A 21,547-nucleotide genomic window follows, 5' to 3' on the forward strand; every position below is an offset into this window, starting at 1 on the left:
CTCTTCCTTACACTGGCCGGAGTTAAATTAAATTTAACTTTCCGGTTATTGACAGTTTGCCTAAACTGGGTACACAATAAAAATTGTTATACCTTTATAAAATTGTTCCCATACAAATCTTTTCGAAAAAAAGTCCAACACATCTGATGTTTTGCTGAGCGGGCATAAAAAAATCGATGTTGGACCGCTGAGTGAGATGTTGGACCGGTCGTTGAGATGTTGGACCGCTTACGTCACAGAATGGGCGGAGCTTAATCTCATTTACATTCGTTGGTGTTTAACAGTGACGAATCTGAGGTTACATCACGGAATACAGTTAAAAATACATGTATGTAGAAAAAAATTAAAATGAAAGGTATAACAAAACATTTATTGACGGAGTTCGAGGGCAAAATGCGTTTTGTCGACCCTCGAACCAAACTGTCTGCCTTCGGCCTAACGGCCTCAGGCAGACAGTTTGGTTCTTGGGTCCGACAAAACGCATGTTGCCCTCGAACTCAGTCAATAAATGTATAGTATTGACCGTGAAGAAACGGTTTAATGTATAAAAATGTGTAAAAATATAATTACCCGATGACTTCTGAATTGATTTCTATTTGTTTGTAAAAAATCAAATGCTAATTTTGTTGACATTGTCAATTTAAGTTTTTCAAAAAGGATTATGTAAGAAATACCATCATCCGGTATCATGCAAAAGGCCTGGTAAGGTACCTAATTTTTGTGAGTAAACATGTTAAAGTAGCGATACTTCAATGACAAAATCTCAGAATAAAAAAAATTAGGAACGTATGGTCTGTGCTTAAGGGGTCTCGACCCTCTGCTATAATAAAAGATCCAGGGGTACATGTATATGTTTCCCCCTGTCCGTCCGTCTGCATGTCTTAATTTTGTCTGTTTATCTGTTCGTTAATTTTTTCCGCAGAAACTTTAACCTTTGTCATAACTTTTGAGTGGGTAGGTCTATGGCTTTCATATTTCACAGGTATATTCCTTGTGACAAGACCTTTCGTTGGGTGTTACCATTTGAACTCTTGACCTAGACCTTCATGTAGGCGTTTGACACACGTTTACAAAAAAAAAAAAAATTAAAAGTAACCTATAGCTTGGCCATACTGAACTTTTGAACAGTAGGTGCTTGTGTTTTCATACTTCACATGTGTATTCTTTCAGTAGATATACATGTTTACAAATATTCTTGACCTTTTGTCCTTGGCCTTACATTCTGACCCACTTTAAAAAATGTTTAATCCTGAAAGTTTTTTTTCAAAAGTAGGTTATATTCCAAGTCAAGATAGAAAGGCCAAAACTGTGATATCCAAAGGAAGGTTTTGCCACTAGGAATATACCCGTGAATGAATATTTGGACATCATTTTCTCGTTCCTTAACATTCCGGATTCTTTTGGCCCGTCTGTGTGGCATTTCTTGCTTTTCTGAGCTGTGAGATTTCCTGTTAGAAAACAGAAACATTTTAGAAGGTTGCATCAGTTATGAAATTATCATTCATCTTCTGGGAGTAATAACGACTGGTGACGATATGACAATGGCATAGGTATGACAAGTTCTGCACAATGTTGTTTGATTTAGCCATTGCCCGTGGTGGATGTAACACGCTACTTTCAAGTACAAGTCTTAATCAGCTGTTTTCGTTTTCACCTTGTTTCATGCAAAGTTTTATCAATGCCGAGACATATAAAACCGGGATTTAATATCTCTCTCGGATTTTCCCTCAAAACTTTTGACTAGGAATTCTTATTTCCTACCAAAACCAGGGACCTATTACTAGTATATATATAGTTCCCTGCCAAAACAAATCATGCCAAGAAAACCTTAGCATTCTCTCCATATAGCAAATTCAATAAAAGCCGAATTAACGTTAATCTGTGATTCTTCCCCGGGGAGATGTGCGCCAAGCAATTAATGTCAGCAGGTTTGAGGGAGGGATCTTAAAATTTACTGGGTTTAACTTATAGGTAGAATACTAATTATTTAGAAGATTTGCCCCCCCCCCTGTCCCAAAAATAGGGAAGGAAATTAATTATAGTAAAGTAATTCTTTAAAAAAATAAGCTGTATTTCAATTTTTTACATAGTTCAATTTCAAAATATTTTTTTCTTAGTATAAATTGGCATCTGGTAGTTGTGGAAGTACCGCGTTGAAATATAGATAAAAGGGTACCAAATTCCCGGACGCTTACATCATTTCCTGGTTGAACAAGATGGAGACGAGTACTGAATGGGTAGACGTTACCCGATTGGCTATGTAAACATTTTCATTTTAAAATGAATATTTTCTGTTGATTTTTTTTCTTATTTTCTTCAATCCAACTTTTTAAAATATAAATTTTGGTACCAGTGCCTCTGACATTTTACGTATTTTATAAATAAATAAAGATTTTTGACAGGAACTATTTAGGGCATAAGGGACTACTTCCTGGGGTAGACGTTTATTTTTTCTCTAACTAAGAAAGCTAAGAACCTAGGATCCACCCCCAGAAGTCTGCTGCCGTAAATTGTCTTGCCGGCGTTTTGGGAATATGGGTGATTTGCATCAATTACAAATGGTTTTAAATGACTTGAATGGTCTGATGACAAAAAAAAAACCATATGCGCACTACACTTGCCATAATATTCAACTTGTTGACTGGGGGCAGTAACCGACAGAAGATTGATTGATTGATTGTATGTTGTTTGACGTCCCTCTGGAGAATTTTTCACTCATATGGAGACACCACCATTTGCCGGTGGAGAGCTGCAAATTTTGTCCTGTACTCGGCATGCATTGAGGGATCTTTTTCATGCCAGCACCTACAGCAACACAGGACCTCTGTTTATACAGTCTTATCTGAAGGACAGGTCTTCTCGTCCCACTGTGGGATTTGAACCAGCAACTTAAGGATCAACTCCTTACTACCCCTCTGCGACTCTTAAGAGCAGATGCTCTAACCACTGTGCCACACAGGTGACCCGGCAGTAGAAGAAGAAGAAGAAGGAGGAGCAAATCAAAATTAAAAGAAATGCATATGTCGCTTCTGTGACATTTGGCCTTATGTGAAATGTATTCTACAGCATAATGTTCTAGATGAACTGTGTATTTTTTTTTTTAGGAAAATGAAAAGAACAGTGTCAGAGCTGAATATCTCAGAGGGTATTCATCACAACCTGCCTGAGTATTATTGACAAACTATGTGGAGGAACCTGTTTAGGGCCTCAGTGAAGAGGGGCATTAAAGGGGTTTTTCAAGTCTGGTGTGCTGGCTGTGGAATTATGCTATTTGCAAACAGGGTAGCATGGAGCATTAATGTAAGCAGATTTTTTTTTTCAAAATTAAGAGCCTTTGAAACAAGAACTTGAAGCATGCAAACTTTTTATAATTGAAAAACAAATAAATTCATTTAACATGTTTAAAACAAACATGTCATCATTAAAAAAAAATCCAAAATTATCTTCATTTTTTAAAATTTATTGCAGCTGACAGGGGATTCCATGTATCCAACAATTCACTCCAATGATAAAGCATTTATTGAGTACATGAGTGTTTCAAATCACAGATTACAAAAGTAAGAAATACTTTTGTGCTTTTATTTCCTCTTGCCTTTATTTACTGGGTTTTTCAAATGATTTTAGATGTAGAAAGAAAGAATAATTGATATACTTTATTTGACAAAAAACATACCTTTACATTTTTTGTGTATGTTTAGTGCATATATTTTTTGTATAATGTGATTATAAAATTTTGTCACAATCACAGAAACTAAGAAACGAAATATCCTGCATTTTAAAATTTAGCATGTCTTTTGTGAAACTTATGGGTAGAAGAATTTCTATAAACTCAGTTACTTGCATTGAGTTCAATCAATCAGGCACTTGATTTTAAATTAATTCTTGTGTATGTATAATAAATACCACGTGGAAGAATCCTAAACATATGCATAAATTTTTTTGATAGACCAAATTTTACACTAATTCAAGTGCACAATTCATTCACATTTGGGGAAAAATGTACAACTTTTTTTGTTATTGTAGAGATGACATAGTTATTTGTAAGAAGCCCTACAACCCCACTAGTTTAGTGTGCAAAAGACTGATAGGCATGGAATATGACAGAATCATTAAAGAAGATGGAGAAGTGGTCAAGGTAACATAAATCACAATCACAGCAATTTGCTAATGACAAACAATTTCGATTGATTATCATATAGTATTCATTCAATTTATATCTGAGTAGTTCCTCATATGTTTTAAATCTTCTTGGAAAGAAAAGAATTTTTTGAAAGTACAGTAAAACATGCTTATTGCTAAGGTGTTTATAATGAATTGACGATTATTGAGAAGTGATTTCATTCCCCATGATACTCAAAATAAGCACCTTTGCAACAACCACACGAGACTAACATATTCAAGTATTGAATCCAATTTCAAATTAAGCTTAGAATTAAATTTGTCCAACAGAAGTCAGAATAAAAAAGTTGATTTAAAGTATCAGAAATAAATGTGTACTAATTATCCTAATAAGACTATGGAACTTCAATACATGTATTCATCCAATATTTGCAGGTACCTCAGGGCCATGTGTGGTTAGAGGGAGATAATAAAGAGGATTCAGAGGACTCCAGGGATTATGGTCCTGTTCCATATGGATTGCTGGAGTCCAGGGTTTTCTATAGGGTAAGCTTTAATTCCTATGGGTTTTTGTTAGAATTTAGGGTTTTCTATAGTTCCAGTAAGCTATCATTTTTATGGAGTTTTGTTGGATTATAGGGTTTTCTATTGGGTAATTAATCTATCATTCCTATGAATGGGGTAATAAGAAAACAAACTTGTTCGATAGAAATCATATTTATTAACCTCAAACCAAACCCTAACTACAGAATGAGTACTTAAAAAAGTGGGCTTCATATTTTAGCGGCTTTGGTGTGGACATTGATGTGCTAATTCTTAATTAATGCTAAAAAAAATCATTCATAAACACAATAAATGGCGAGGAATAAATCATGAATATGCCAAAAAACTCAATACCCAGTTATTTCACTAATTCAGCTTTTATTACACCAATTTTTGTACACGTACAGAATATCATCTGTTTGATATTTAGGTAAAAGATCAATTTTCTACAGTTTTTTTTTTTACTACATGTACATTTATACTGAAAAAGCTGTTGCTTTCTATTTATGTTGTAGTGGTGGCCTTTGACCAGAAGGGGGTTCCTAGAACTTCCAGGTGAAGTGGAAATCAACGAGACAAGGCGGAAACCTATTTTATATACTGGCAGTAGCTAAACAGGCAAATTTTATGTGACTTTAATGTTTCTTAAAGATAAGGTATCAGTTTTAAACATACTTGTGTTCATACAGATGTAAATTATTTTCATACTTTTATTCATGCTACACTGTACATGTGCAAATAACAGGGTAATTTCCTTTGTCTTGCCTCGTAAACTTATAAAAAAAAGCATTAATTTAATAAAATATCAGCATTTATATCTGAATTTATTTAGCAATTTTTTATGATTTGTTTTTATTAATTTGTCATGATTTTATTTTTTAAATACATTGCAATGTAAGCCATTCTTGTGATTTCTAAGTAATTTATATGAAAACATACTTGTAAAGATGTATGTCAGTATGTTTACATGTTTAACAAATAAAAAATTCCTTATAAATTTTTTGATGTAAGAGGAATGAACTATCCAGATGTTGAATCTTACTTATTCTGTTCTGCAGTGCTTCAAGCCAAACGGCATTGGTTTATAAAACACATGTATATGAAACCTGTTCTGATATTTTCAAAAGATTCATCCTAACATAGTATCTGATTACCAGTAAATGTATTTCAGCATTGCTGTATTGTATATTTTTTAAGAAAATCAAAATACAGACAGATTTGCTTTCTTTTCTGGCTCAGGTGAAATGAAAGTAAAGACAAAAAACACTTCTTCAATATTTATTAAAACTTGCATTAATTTACATGTACACAGTTGTCACTAGTATATAAATAACTATATTTGTCACACTACATTCATGCCATACATCGGACCACAAGCAAACAAATATTTATGACTTTGCCAGAACTGAAGATAAGGCAGGAAGAAATGGAACTGGTATTTTTGCATTAAAACACTGAAGCAAAATTAAAATCAAGGAAGGCATTGATAGCACTTTATATCACAGGCTTGTGCTTTGAACTAAGTTAAAGGCAAGGTAAAAATGTTAATTAACTAAACTGAGTATTTACTACATGTATAACTAAGTACTATATGTCCATCTTGTCATGGCATTACTAAAACTTGGTAGTTATGACACTTCCTATTAAATGCACAATTGTAATATCTGTATGGTCACTGAAATTAAATGTTGATTATACTTTAAGAATTTTTTTTCTTTTTAATAAATTTGTTTGAACTTGAATTCCTTAAAAGTTACAATAGTTACATTCTCTGTATTTGTTTAAAAAAATCTGGATACAATTGCATAAAATATCACAAAGTAAAATATATTTCAAATACCCTAAAAAATTATTATAATACACCAAGGGCAATCGAAAACTAAAACCCTCATTAAAATATATTTAATTAAATATTAAAGTCCTCATTTTTGAAATATGTTTCTGCAGTTGTCTGTAAAGAGAGAAGGAGGGGGGGGGGTACATGTAAAAGTTGTTTCCTTTTTTATGACAAAGCTACATGTACAGTACATCAGAGTACATGATCAGCAGTGCCTATTTATAGAAGCAGTAACAGTTTAAGATAAAGATTACATCAAGTTCTAATAAATTTTAAATTTCAAGCATTTAAAAGCCAACATTTAGATATCCTGAGGGTATAAATTACCAGGTAAATGCATTTTTAAAAGTATACATGTAACTAACTGAAAAAAAAATTGAGGTAAAAAGTGGATTGTCAGCTTTCAGTTGAACAGCTTAAAAAAAAAGAGTAAACAGAATTTAAAACAAATTTTTCTATTATAAAATAAAAGTTGGAATGTTGTAGAAACATAAATATGCACTTATAGTACAAAGATAAGACTTGTTAACAATCTTAAAAGCAAGAGGTTTTATTGCTTCACTGGTATATGCTTAATAACAGTGAGTTTGATAAAACACATGACTGACAAGACACAAGAAGCTACAGCAAGTAAAACCCTGGATTATATTTTAAAAGTAGAAATATGCTTGATTACAATGGATAATACTGAATTATCTGGATACATGTACACTGTACTTGGTAAAGGAACTCTAATATTTTTTCTGAATAATGTAAAGTTGGAGACTTGAGACATTACTCCATTGACAAACCATTTCCAAAATAAATAAAAAAAATTTTCTCTTAGAATTCAGGTTTTTACCTTGAACTACCTTCTTCCACAAAGAAAGACAATCTTTCGGACTGAAATATTAAAGTCTTCCATTTAAAAACTTGGTGGTATAGACAGAGTTGACTAGAACAAAATAAAATGGCTATATTTTTGGCTTAGGACTCTTCCTCGAATTCTGTTGGAATAATTTCCATTTCAACTCCGAAAGCAGCTTCCCAAGGTTCACGAATTGAGTCCAACATTGACCTTGTACTCATGCTGGTTTCCATGGCAATGAACCACTGAGCCTCTTCTTGAGATTCTTCATTAAAGAAATTTATCTTGACTTTAGCACCCGTTAACTGACATACCTCCTAAAAAAGTAATTAAAAAATTATCATGATGACATAAAAAGTTGTGATGCCTGAAAGCACTTAGACGCTTTCTCTCTCTTCATATCAAATGACTACTGTATTTGTATTTATCCGCAAGCTCCAATACTTATTTAAGGGGGCAAATGCATTATTAATTATCAAAACTGATATGATTAACTCATTCTTCATTCAATGCATTTATAACAATAAAAACTGGTCAAGTTCTTACAATTCTCTTATAATTAAACCACTCTGTTACATTAAACTTTTCCATATCTTTGAATACAGACCACTAGAAATATCCTAGAATCAAAGTCTAAAACATCTTTGACCAAAAGCCATTTGAAAAAGACCAAGAAATAAGCCTACATTTTCTTGAAAACTCACCACAGAAGCAATGTTATTAATTTTCTGCCTGTCCAGGAGAACAAACTGTTGTCCTTTGATGTGTTCAGGTAAAGCTGACTGTAACCTTGGTAATGGCCACTGGTGGTTCTCTACGACTAGAGAGATGTACGTTTCTGTCACAGCCAGACCCACAGATCGAGTGTCATCGGTATTTTCTGTATAAAAGAAGTAATACTGATATGTAAAGGAAGAGTTGCTATTTAAAATTTGATGCTTAGATTTTAATGTCTCACGTAGAAATAGTGGAATTGACTTCTTCATGTGACATTTGAATATCTGCAGTGACAATAAAATGAAAAATGTTTGTCTCCCTTTTCTCTTTTTGACCAAATTTTATATTTACTAAGGTTGTCCTGTAAAATTGGGACAAAGCGTTTTTCTCGAAAAATAATAGGTGCACTTAGCTGAAAACTTAAGTACCGTAAATGTTTATATATCATATTTTAGTGCATTATCATTTTTTTGACAAAATTTAGACAAAAATAAAGATTTTATTATGGTTGAATGTGCATAGGGTACGGTCCTACGGCGTAAGGTTAAAAAAAGAAGGTTTTATTAAAGACAAAAATAAAATAGATAAGATTGGGGAAAAAATTATCCTTATTTGATTCCACAGTTTATTTTGTCTTTTTAAATAATTCAAGGCATTTGGTTAATTTTTGGCAGTTTCCTGAGCATTCGAAAAGGGAAAGTGGTAAACACAACACACCAAAAATAGTAATGTTTGATGACATTATGGCAGAAATTAAGTTTCCAACAAGTTTAGATTTGATTTAGCTCTTTCTGAATGTGGTAGATATACCCCGGTAAATGTACGATATACAAAGACATTTAGTAATGCATGAACTTGATTAAGTGAACTCTGCTTTCCGCCAAAATCACTAAGTAGAATACAGTGCTAAATATATTACGTTAACAGTAATTTCAAGTCACAGAAATTATATCTCTTGTATCATAATAGTAAATGCCTTAAAATGTAATTAAATTTTTTTCTGTGTATAATATCCAACCAACTTACCTGTAATAAATATTGCAGACAGGTACCTAACTAGGTCGAACTTGTTGTCATCGTCGTTGAGGTTGTGTTTGAACTTCCACCAGACTGTGTCCTGTAGATTACCCAGCGTGTCCGCATTAAACTTACTGATCCCCTCCAACTTACTCTCCTCACTGAAAGCTGTGTCCTGGATAATTTCTGTAAGATGTAAACAAATTCACTGTGTAAAGAAGCTGTGGATTATTTATGTAATACTAGTAATAAAGTGAACATATTGTAAACATACTTTATCCAACATCTCCAGAAAAAGTACTTCAACAGTATTTTTATCATCATAAATATTCAATATGAAAAACTAACAAATATCTGGCAAAGCCATCTTCAAGTTCAAACCTTAAAGCCTGCAAGAAACTTGCTGACAAACAAACAAACCTGATTCCCTTCTTATTTTGTAAATTTTATTTTACAGGCCTTACTGTCTGTGAAGTACCTCAATGCTTCTTGTAATAAAACTACCAGGATAATATCAAATTTCAAAATCTGACAATTGTTTCCTGAATCTATTCATATAAATACACCTTATCAAATTTATTCCCCCATATTATGTATTATCAGACAATACCGTTACTAAGCTGGTGAACACATGACTAACCTGTTACTAAACTGATGAATGATTTACATCTCTCTTCATCTCTGATCAGGAAGCTGTAGCTGGAACACATTGTATCAAACTCCAGTCGGACACTCTGATAACCTAGTCCTATATCAATGTAACACAGCTCAGTGATTGGCTGATTCTCAATGCAGGATAATCCATCAGTATTCTCCCTATATATGGTCAAAATGTGCATATGTATCAAAATGTGCATGTATTTCATATTCTTGTACACATATTTCAACCATGCATGATAAAATACATAAACTTTAATTGAAAGAAATAGTACTTGTAACTGTCAATACATTTTGAATTTTTCGACTTCATAAATTGAATAGTTTTAAATTATTTTCTTCATTATGACTATTTGGAATACTCTTATACTCTGAGTCAGCTCTTTTTGTTTTGTGTATTATAGTTTAACAGCATGATTTATTCTAACAAATAAATGAGCATATAAATAATATTATTGATTAAATCTGACCATTTACTTGATCTGCGATATAAATAGTTTATGTTAAATCTTACCCTTGGCCTGGATCAGTGATTTCTATGATCAGGACCCTGCTGGTAGAGAAGATGAGATAGGATTGGAACTCCGAAGACCTCATGTACTGGACAGTGGAACACTGGAAAGAACCAATCAACAGATGAGATCTATATTCAAATTTGTAGGTCTGATTTAAAAACTACAACATACTGTTGTTTGTAAAACACTGATGTCCCCATATAGTAGCTAATGGGGAATATTAAAGTTTCACAAATGCAAGTCAAACTTCAAAATTAAGATAAAGAGTTATAAAGGTGGGTAAAACACATTGTACAAGGCAAATGCAATAAACAAGGTAATGTTTTAGCACTTATAGGGACTGCATCATAAATCATGTGTACACATGCATTAGCAGTTAAGATGCAAGACTAATGCTAAAATAAAACTTTAAACTCTTAAGATTTAAGGAAAGGTAAACTTTTCTCTTTACTTACTTGTATACAAAACTGAATACTCTCAGATTCCTCAAAAACATTCATATCCAAGTACAGTTGTAATTTGTGATCAACAACACTCAAGTCAACATGGTGTAAATTGTCCAGGCTTTTCAACCAATCATAACCAGATTCATTCATCACTGCAGAACTGTCTGTCATGTCAACTCCATTCACCACTATCCCCACCCTCTGGGTAATGCTGTCTTGGGTACTATTTTGTTCACAAGTTTCATAACTGGAACTATTGTCTATGGATTCCTCCCCCGTTTTAAACTGGGAATAAATGCTTGTGTCTCCATTATTGTTCTCTCTATCTGAACACTCATTCATCACAGTCTGACTCGTGTCCTTTTGTGGAGAGTCATTATTTATGGACAAGGAATTCTCATACATACTAGATACCATGCTAGAACAAATACTATTGGACAATGGTGACCCTACAGGGGTCAAGTCTTCTTCCTCAATTACTCCATTCAAATTCAAACTCCTAGGAACAGCTACATTGCCATTTTCACCTTTATCTTCCTTTTGTGGAGTTGATGTCACAAAACAAGTATTGTCGCCATTTTGTTGTGATTCAGATATCGTTTCAACACTGGATTCCGATATCACAGATATGCTAGCATCACTGGGATTGGTTATCAATGAGATATCACTGTCTACAGAGGTTCGAGTTTTTCGATGACTCTGCTCGGTAGACTTAACGTCTGACCATGAATCAATAAGTTTGGCACTCTCCTCTTCCCTTTGTTTTTCACTGAGAGCTTCTCCGGTAGAATTGGATCTGGTTATTTCTGGTGTTGTCAGTATTTTTCCGATGTCAGAATGAGACATGACGTCATTGAATGCATAGGTCCTAGGCCTGGTCAAACTACCTGTTACAGAAAAATAATCAGTTTGTCATTTATATCATTAACATGTGCCTAACAATAATTAAACACATTCTCTTACACTTTATACAGTTTGCAATGATCTATAAGTATTGAACATTTTGAAAATATCTAAATTTTATGACTTAAGTTTTCACTTACCTGACACTTCTGATTCATCTTTTTTCCTGGTGGAAGAAAAACAAAATCATGTGAATTTTTATATATATACTATGTAAAGTGAAATCGCCAATCATAGAAAAAATAATTTAAATTTTTAAATGTATGGTAAAACGACGCAAACATACATAATTTGAACAATCATTATTTTTGAAAATTCGCTGTTACACTCCTTGTTAAAATTTCAATAAACAATTTTACCCCTCCTGTTTCATGTCCTCTCCATTGTTGGTGGGTTGAGCCCCCATGGAAACAGGGACCCCCTCCTCCTCCTCCTGGGCCACCTCCATCATCATCTGACTCCCGCAATGAGGGCACTGGTACCTCACCTCTATAAGAAAATAAAAACTCAATAATGAATACTTTTTTTACTGTAATAATTTTTGTCTTTTGAATACAGACTTAAAAGCTGCAAATGTCATTTTTTACTATCAATTCATTCCAGTGACATACCTGGTTCTGCAGTTTTGTCTTTTTTGTCAAATACATGCTCAGAGATGTCCACCTCCTGTTTGGAGACTACTTTTGAACATTTCAAACACTGTAATGGAAGATACTGTACATGTATATCATTAGTAATTTATGAAACCCTGACCAAGAAGTTTGTCATCATTACAGAGCCAGTTTTCTTTATGAAAGTCTACATCCACATATAAACTATACCTGTAGAAGATTTTTCTTTCTTTCCTCTGCCTCTTTAGCTTCAACTATTGGTCTTAATAGTTCCTCAAATTCCTATAAATAAATTAGAAATATTGACAACCACAACTTCATTTACATCTTGTGATCACATCGACAGCTACAAAATGCATCTTTCAATACTTCTCATAATTAATAAATATTTTTTTCTCATGTTCACTTTATTTATTTACAACCCTAATATAAACTGCAATAAAAAACATTTTTTAAGTTTATCTAAAGCTTATAAGTGCATATTTTTTTTTTTTTATAGAAATTTGCTGAAACAATTTCTGACTAACTTTTGATGCTACAGTGTTCTCCATTATGAAGACTCTTTCCCTCCTGTCTTTCTTCATGTAGTCAAACTTAGCCCTGAACACAAGGACTTTTTCATCAACTAAGTTTGCATGAGTCACTGCCTCCTCTTCAATCTGTTAATATAAACCAAGTTTGCATTCTGATATGTTGTGCAATTGCATTATATATTTTTATTCCCAAATACCTGCACTTGTATTTCTCTCTGTTTAATTCCAAAACATTTTTCAATCAAGTTTCGGAAAATCTAACATGACAAGTTTTACCCCATATGACATGTATAATTTTACAGTACATATCATATTTGATGGTTTAAAACCAAATCAATACCTTGAATGATAACAGGCATCTGAGATCCAGCATTTCTATGATCTTCCCGTCAATGTCTTTTTCAATCAAGTAGCGCTGGTTGAGGGTTACAAGTAAAACTTTGAGATCAGCATCAGGCAGCATTACAATAAAGGGCTCACATTCTTCTCCTGTCAAAAATTATACAATCACTATTTTGTATTCAATGAAATATCTTGTACTAGAATTATAAGGGTCTTCATAGAAGCAATAACAGCTAACCATGGTTGCAAAGAAACTCATGATTAACTTTTTTCTCTACTCCTTCTTTCCAAATTCAGTGTTAGTGCATCTTGCACAAAGCTTTCAAATATATCACATTCATTAGTTTTCTTGATATTAATCTTGTCTCAATTAAAATGCATTGCCATTTCCTTCATGTTATGAAACAAGCTTCCCATTCCAAAGAATGGTCAATAATTTAAATGTCAGCACAAATCATATGTCTACAATAACATACAAAGAAATCAGTCTCCCAACACATTACCATAGAGAGCTAATTTCTCTTCTTCATCCCTATCCCACTCGGCTCCCTTTGAGCTGTTCATTCTGTTATAGCCTGGGTGTTCACCAGACAGGGTGGAGAAATCTGAGGAAGAGGTCTTCATGATGGTTTCTGTAACAGAGATGCAAATTAGTTTTTTTTTTACACTAACAAACTTTCCCTCAGAAGGCTATACACACCTTGACTAAGAATGGGACATACACATGTACATGCAATAAATGCTCATTGCTATGAACATACATAATTGTTTACAAAAAATTGACAAAACTTGATTGAACCGAGAGAATAAATTTGAGATATCCAAGGAATTAAGATATTGAAGGTAAAATACACAAAGAGTAAGTAGTTGGGACTTCCAAATAACTTTGATATATCCATGATATTCGAGATATCAGTATTCAAGATAAAAAAGTTCAACTGTATTATATAATTGACTTACCAGACCCATTGGATACATGTAAAACTTCAATGTCATCTTCCATATCATTCTCTCCATGATGAACATCCACTGTACTCCCATTCAAATAGAAGTCATCTTCCGTGTGAACGGCTGGTTTTGAATTTGTGTTATCTTGAGTGTGATTGGATTGTTTTTCATTATCAAGTACAGAACTTAGTAAAGTTGATTTCTGTTCTCCATTCTCAATAATCTGTATACTACCATCATAATCCTTCGCAGATATCACCTGTATAATACAGAACATATAGATAATTCATTTTTACTAAAAATTCAAAAAAAACCAGTAAAAAGTAGATACATGTAACAGGAAAAAGACATGATATTTATACCCTGTTGATCGAAAATTTTATAATTCTACAAGGAGAGGTGGTAAGGTTTCTTTCCTAGTCCAATATTTATGATATACATGTACATATTTTTAATACAGAAAGCATATCAGTTTTTAAAAATTTGAAGTGACATATCATATGTGTCTTTAAGAAAATTCTTCAAATACCTGTAGCCAGTTTACACCATAGTGGTCTCTCAAGACTTCTATTTCTTCTCGTGTTGATGCCTGTCCCTCTACAATTCTTGTTGGTGAAGGAGCTGTTGGAAAGTTAAATGACAAATTTAGATTTATTTTAAAGTCGGTTAAGTAAAACACATTTACTGGGAAGACATACATCTTTCTACCAAGTATACAATAATAATAAACCATCAACTACGTAGAGTGAAAAGCAGGTACAATGAAGCATCAATCTTTAAGTTATTTCTTGTGTTCTCACTAAAAATGTGATTGTGACATGATACTCAATCATTTACCTATAATTTCAATGTAGTCTAAAATTCAAGAAAAAACACAAATCTTTAAATAATTGTCTAAAATAAAGTGGATTCCTGGTGTGGGGACATCATCATTCTCATCCCCTTCTAAAAAGTCAATACACTAAATTATATTCATACTGACCTCTTGAACTCTCTGGAGAGGACTGGTCGGTGGTTTCAGTGACCTCACTTCCTTCTGTGTCTGTCCTTTGTGACCTTACCCGGGATTTCTTCCTCCGGCTTTTCCTCCTGCCTGGGGACCCCACCTTCACTGCTTCTGCAATGTCGTCCGTGTCGTCAAAATTGTAGGACTGAGCCAGACTTGGGTTATTTGTTGACTGTCTGGAGCTTCTTTCTGCTGGCTGTTTGCCTGTGGACAATTTTCCTGTGCTCTGAAGGTGCTGTAAAAGAAGAAACAAAGCTTTATTATCGATGGTGTTCAAATTATCAATTAATATTGTCAGTGCCATTCTCTATCCTTGAAAACAAATTTAGTTGTAATCTAATGTCTTTTTCATAAAATGTATGTGTTGCATGGTGTATGTGGCAAACCTCTATATGGGTACTGAGTATATCTTTCAGATCATTAAATCTTATCATTTGAAACTTTAATATTAATGTTCATGCATATATTGGGTAAATGGAATTCCTTGCAGAATTTGATATTTGAACAAGATTAAATATTACATGTGTTAAGTATTGTAATATTTCTATTACAACCAACATCTCTTTCTATTGTACTACATGTATATATATATATATATATATATATATATATATATATATATATATATATATATATATATATATATATATATATATATATATATATATATATATATATATATATATATATACATGTATATATATATACCATAGCATGCACCTACCAGGATTTCTGCTGGTTTAACAGGTTTGCCATCCAGAACAACCTAAATATAACAAAATACCAAAATGAATTAAAAGAATTCCACATAATTTTCTGTAACAATAAGACACGTTATCTGCAACAGCATAACCAGAGATTATAACTGAAGCCTTACAGTAATCACGTGTGTCACGTACGGTAGTCAAAAAATTTACAAAATCTACATGTATCTCAACAGTACTGAACTTCACAAGTTATGTAATCCAAATGTCTTGGTACCACAAAAGCACATATTTGATATTTTTAAAATGTTTTTAGTTACAACATATTTGAGATCTTATTAATCTATATATATGCATCATACCTCTTTTGAAGTGATAGCTTTAGATGACATCTGATGAAGGGATCGGATTCTATGTTGTTGATGATAACTTAAAGGGTTGCCTTGCAGACTTATCTGAAATTCAGAGATTTGTATTTCATACAGATAGTTTTCAAGTCTCATATTACACTGTAGCATAAATATAGGTTAAAGAAATGTTATAGCTGTTATTTCTATACATTTGATTCTATTAACATTAAAATATTTTGTATTTCTAATAAAATTTTCATCAAAAGAAAAGATTTTTTAAGCAACTAATACTGTAAAACGAGAATATTTAGCGCACAACTAATTTTAGCACCTTTGGCGCAAGAGCCCATGAACGCTAAAATTTATTGTGCGCTAACAGATTTCAAAATAATATTTTTGTGTGTGTTCAAAGCTTTTCCATAAGTACATGTAAACCAGAAGGCGCGATTACATAATGTCGAAGGGTCATTGGATTTTATAAACACACTAGCACTGCTCATGGTAGGATCGATCAAGAAAGTTCTGCCAAATTATAATTTAATTAAACTATTGTTACCCCAGTAGTTGTTACCTGATTCTTATCATTAGCACCTTCAAAGTTTTGCTTCTCGGCATGTCAATCATCTACCTCCTCAAGGTAAACAGTGCAATTAAGCATGACGATTGAGCTTGCAGACAATACCTGATTTTGTTATACCCTTATAAATATCCTTCTATATATTTATTACTAATAAAAAGTCCAACAATAGAAATGTTTATTACGTCGGTCTAACAATTTCACTATTGACCGGTCTTACATAAGAATTGTTAGACCGCAACGTCACTTGTCTGTTACGTCACAATTAATAATCATCGTTCAATATCGGCGACGCGAAAATAGCCGAAGTTAAGAGCTATTAAGAGTTGTTGCTAACAGCAAGGTAAGGTAGAAGGGAAGAGTATGTTTTGTGATAAATAATTTTTGTGATATAATAGATTTATAATTGATTTTGTTTGTTCTCAGCTTGATGTTTTATATTTACTGAAGAAGCCATAATTTTCCATATAAAATAATTGATAGTATAGCGTGTATTGATAAAATTGATCAATCTTAAGTGAGCAGTGAAGGGTACAACAAAACAGTTATCGGGCAACATATGATTTGTTGGACCTGAAGATGAAAATGTTGCCCTTGGCCTGCGGCCTCGGGCAACATTTTCACCTTCAGGTCCAACAAATCATTTGTTGCCCTCATACCCAGTCAATAACTGTATAATGATTACCGTTTATCCAAGTAACTTTCTTTGGATGCATGCATTGTATTTATATGAATGAAATACGTAAATACACCATTTCTTTTATTTAAAATAAAATGAATTTTAACACTGAGTCATTGCAACACCACGGTAAAGTTGACGAATATTTACTTATATACGGGAGCGCTATTGTGTTTCCTTGCTTGACTAATCAAAAAGTCAAATACGGGTGTGGATTAAAAAATATATATCACATTTGTATATTTTTATGACAAGTGCAAGCACTAAAATTTATTAGCGCCAATGCATTTCCACCTGCGTTTGCGCTAAAATACGTATGCACCAAATTTTCTCGTTTTACAGTATTTATCTAATGATAAAGTTCAATTCAGATCAAGCAGTACATAATCATAAGTATAAAGGCTATATTTACCACATGGAGGGAGTGAAGTTTGTTGAAGACCCCCAGACAGGAGTGGTCCACCAGACAGTTCTCTGAGGCATCTAATTCCTCCAGATTTACCAGCATCTCAACTCCTGTCAATTTACAGGTAAGCAAAAATAATGGACTACATACTAGTATTATATTATGTGTAGTGAAATTTAAAGCTTTTCCTGACTGTGGTTCCTGATTATATTGTTTTATTATCAGTAACAATTATACATGCAATTAAAGCTCATCATCTCAAACTCTGATATCTCAAATACCAGGGATATGTCTATTGAGTTTGCACTCCCAACCACATATTTTAAATATTTTTAACCCTGGCCATCTGATATCATGAAGATTAATCTTGGTCACAGTGAGTTTAGAATAACAAGGTTTTACTGTACTTCCACTTACCAGAAAGATTGTCTAGGTTATTGTTCCTGATGACCAGGGTTTGTAGTTTATTTTGAACTGTAATGGAGAATGTTGGCACAGAATCCAACATGTTGTATCCAAGATTAATTCTCCTCAACTCTGTCAGGTACTGGGGACAAAAAATATAGATTTTAATTTAATTGATGAGAAGGGACTGTTTTATACTTTCTCCACAAAATTTAACAGCAAGAAAATCTAGTCAAACAAGAGATGTTTGTAAAACACTTATGCCCCCCCCATCCCCCAAATTGGAATTTTTCCAAGTCCAAGGGGCATAACTCTATCAAAAATGGCGCGATCGTACCCAAAACAGAACTTGGCCTAGATATTCAGCTGATAAATCTGTGAATATGTGCAACCTCTGCAAAGAAAATGAACAGAAACTGCAAATAACAGGAAGTGGAATTTTTCTAAGTACAAGGGGCATAATTCTGACAACAATGGTGCGATCGTACCCAAAACAGAACTTGACTTAGATATTCAGCTGATAAATCTGTATACTATTTCAATATTTGCAACCTCTGCAAAGAAAATGAATGGAAACTGCAAGTAAATTTTTCTAAGTCCAAGGGGCATAACTCTGTCAAAAATGGCGCGATCGTATCCAAAACAGAGCTGGCCTAGATATTCACCTGATGTATCTGTATACCAAATTTCATTTCAGTATGTTCAACGGTTGTGAAGAAAATGAACAGAAACTAAATGGACCAACAGACAGCAGCAAAGCAACATGCCCTCCCTTCTTTGAAGGGGGGGCAAAAAAAGTTGCATGCATTATGTTTTAACAGAAACTGAAGACAAAGCTATCAGAGATACATGCACCTGCATATATCAGTACTAAATAATATTTTTCAAAACAATACGTATATGTGACATTACACCATGTAAAAAAGTCTGTGTTTAATTGTTGTGTCTTTCTTCATATTTCCCATTTTCACATAAATCTCACATACCTCAAGGTAATTCTCTACTTTATCAATGTTGTTGTGACTAAGATCTAAAAGGTGTAAACTTGGCAAAAGTCTCTGAAAAAAATATGTTAAACTTATCAAAAGGTTATTAGTTACACAAAATATTGCTTTCTTCCACATTTTGTTTAAATGAATTTCAGTTTCATCATAGTCATTTTAAATCACTGTGAATAGCTCCTGTTAAATCCATAGTACTCACTAAAGATGCATCCAGTTTGGATATCCAGTTGTAGCTAAAATAAGCAGCAGTTAGAAGTGGCCATGACATAGGATTACTCTGGTCCCCTCCACAAGTCTCCAGAAATTCCTAAGGGTATATAGAGAAGGATAAAAATATCTCAACTTATCACAAGCATTAATCCTAAATAGTAAATACAGAAATATGTTATATACAGGCATATTGGAACAGCAGCTTTATATCACAGGAATTAGAATCTGCTCAATCTTACACAAAAGAAATTTTTATTATTATTTGACCAAACTAGTACACTTTAACTACTGGATTTCTTATTCAAAGCTGATCATGCATGTTCGCTTTGAATAGAAAGGAGAGCAATACAACACTTCCTCTTCTTTTGTTTTGTTTAACTCTAAACAATTGTATTAAATTGTGAAGCAATACTTCCTTCGCCATTAAGGTCAAAAGACAAAAAAAAAATTTAGATTGTATTTTACAAGTACCTGTAGTGTATGCAAACACCTGGTTACGGTTACAACATGGAGTTGTCCTCTTAACTTGTGCAATCCCTCCAACATGTGAGTTGGAATCTTTTTTAGCTCCAGAACCTGAAGACTTTTAAATCTTGAGATCAAAATAGGACCTTGCATTGTTGCTGTTCCATGAGTTATCTGAAAATTTCACAAATATAAAACCATTAACTTGATCCTAATGAACAAAAATGCATACAGGTTTCAAAGATTTTTTAATAATTTTTACCAGTTTTTCAGGATCCCGAATTTCACCCATTTTAAATTGACAAAATATCTATTTACAATATTCACTGCTGTAAATCACTAAATTTTCATGACATTTTATTTTCGTGAGATAGTCATTAACTCTTTATAAGTGAAACAGTGAGAATAGCTTAGTACATGTATAATGTTTAATAATACTAATATATTTAATAATACTAATATACAGATGAATGAAAATTTTTGCAAGTACACTGTCTCGCATTATTATGCGTAAATAAAGTTTCTACGGATAAAGAGTGATTTACAGCATTAAATCAACACTTACAACTGTTTTTTTTAAACACACTTCACTCACTTTTAAAGATACAGTTTTTGTGATAAAATCATTTAGAAATTGAGCATTGGTCCTCCATCTATAGAACTGATCCTGTTCATGGTTCATCCTTTCTCTGCCTCTACCTGGCCCTCTCCTTGACCTCTCAACTTCTTTTTTTGCCTCAAAGTCATACTTGGTTTCACTGTATCTTCTAAATGCATTATTCAGTTGACTCAGTGATTGTGTTGTCAAACAAAATTGAGTGCTCCCATTCAGAATTTGTTCTCCTGTAAAGCAACCTATTATATTCAAGTAAGAAAAAAAATAATAAAAAGCAAACTTAAAAAACAAATTGCCAAATGAATAGCTTAGATATATGTATTGTAATCTATAAAACATTTGCATGTCAACAAATCAGAATGTAGAATATGTCAAAAATTGAAATTATTAATCACAATTACCATTCTTCCGCAGAAGGTCAGCTAAATCGTTAACAATGGCAAATTCTTTCGGATTCAATTTATCCATATTATGAAAGTCTTTCACGTGTACATCATTACATGTCCTGGTTTAGCCCCTGTCATCATGGTCATACATTATGCATATTAATTTATAAAAAGCCTGGATAATTTCTCATTTCTGCGCATCTTTGTCAAATTATTGTTAAGTCTATTTGGCAATTAACAACTTTGAGGAAAATCAAACTACCACAAACGCTTTAAATGCAGGAAAAGGTGACAAGTTGAGTTTTGTTGATAAACTTTACCCTCATGTGACAAAAATAGTTCAGGAAATGACGTCATGGAAAAAAGAATATGATTAGACTAAAATACGTAAACTTGTAAATTGGAGTTCTCCATTAGGTTTTGTCACTGTCGAACATATTACGTTTTATGAAATGGATTTTCAAATTTTATCCAATATTTACATTCATTTCAGATTAATTTTAATAAGAGTTAGTAGTTTTTAATACCTATCCGGGGCTTGTCTACTATAATATTGTAGGTTCTTATTTCTACATCTGATTTTTTTTTTAAATTTATGTAGTGTATTACATTAAATATTTTCTAAATGTAATTATTTTTGTATATTTTGATAAGAAAAATAAGGTAAATCAATCACATAAATGCAAAATATGATAAATTAAGTT

At 32.8% G+C, this 21,547-nt stretch overlaps 2 protein-coding genes across 2 annotated transcripts; one reads left to right on the forward strand and one right to left on the reverse strand.

Annotated features, from left to right (window-relative positions):
- The first annotated feature begins 1,465 nt into the window (after positions 1 to 1,465).
- Positions 1,466 to 6,441, forward strand: LOC134282876 (mitochondrial inner membrane protease subunit 1-like). Its single transcript, XM_062765275.1, has 6 exons — positions 1,466 to 1,550; positions 3,105 to 3,300; positions 3,469 to 3,557; positions 4,024 to 4,135; positions 4,555 to 4,665; positions 5,178 to 6,441. The coding sequence occupies exons 2-6, from the start codon at positions 3,184 to 3,186 to the stop codon at positions 5,274 to 5,276; spliced, it is 528 nt and encodes a 175-aa protein (XP_062621259.1). The 5' UTR covers positions 1,466 to 1,550; positions 3,105 to 3,183; the 3' UTR covers positions 5,277 to 6,441.
- Positions 5,927 to 21,184, reverse strand: LOC134282877 (serine/threonine-protein kinase 11-interacting protein-like). Its single transcript, XM_062765276.1, is given in 24 exon segments — positions 5,927 to 7,663; positions 8,051 to 8,226; positions 9,090 to 9,266; positions 9,721 to 9,896; positions 10,252 to 10,352; positions 10,708 to 11,609; positions 11,956 to 12,090; positions 12,213 to 12,300; positions 12,423 to 12,494; positions 12,740 to 12,871; positions 13,086 to 13,234; positions 13,591 to 13,719; positions 14,048 to 14,294; positions 14,565 to 14,656; positions 15,018 to 15,276; positions 15,766 to 15,807; positions 16,108 to 16,200; positions 17,764 to 17,867; positions 18,175 to 18,304; positions 19,149 to 19,220; positions 19,366 to 19,473; positions 19,848 to 20,015; positions 20,437 to 20,696; positions 20,859 to 21,184. Coding segments are annotated over 24 exon segments (4,077 nt in total). The 5' UTR covers positions 20,926 to 21,184; the 3' UTR covers positions 5,927 to 7,465.
- Positions 21,185 to 21,547: the final 363 nt, after the last annotated feature.

Source organism: Saccostrea cucullata, unplaced genomic scaffold (genome assembly GCF_032062105.1).
Source record: "Saccostrea cucullata isolate Sc308-1 unplaced genomic scaffold, CSIRO_AGI_Scuc_v1 ctg406, whole genome shotgun sequence".
Taxonomy (NCBI): Eukaryota; Metazoa; Mollusca; class Bivalvia; order Ostreida; family Ostreidae; genus Saccostrea; species Saccostrea cuccullata.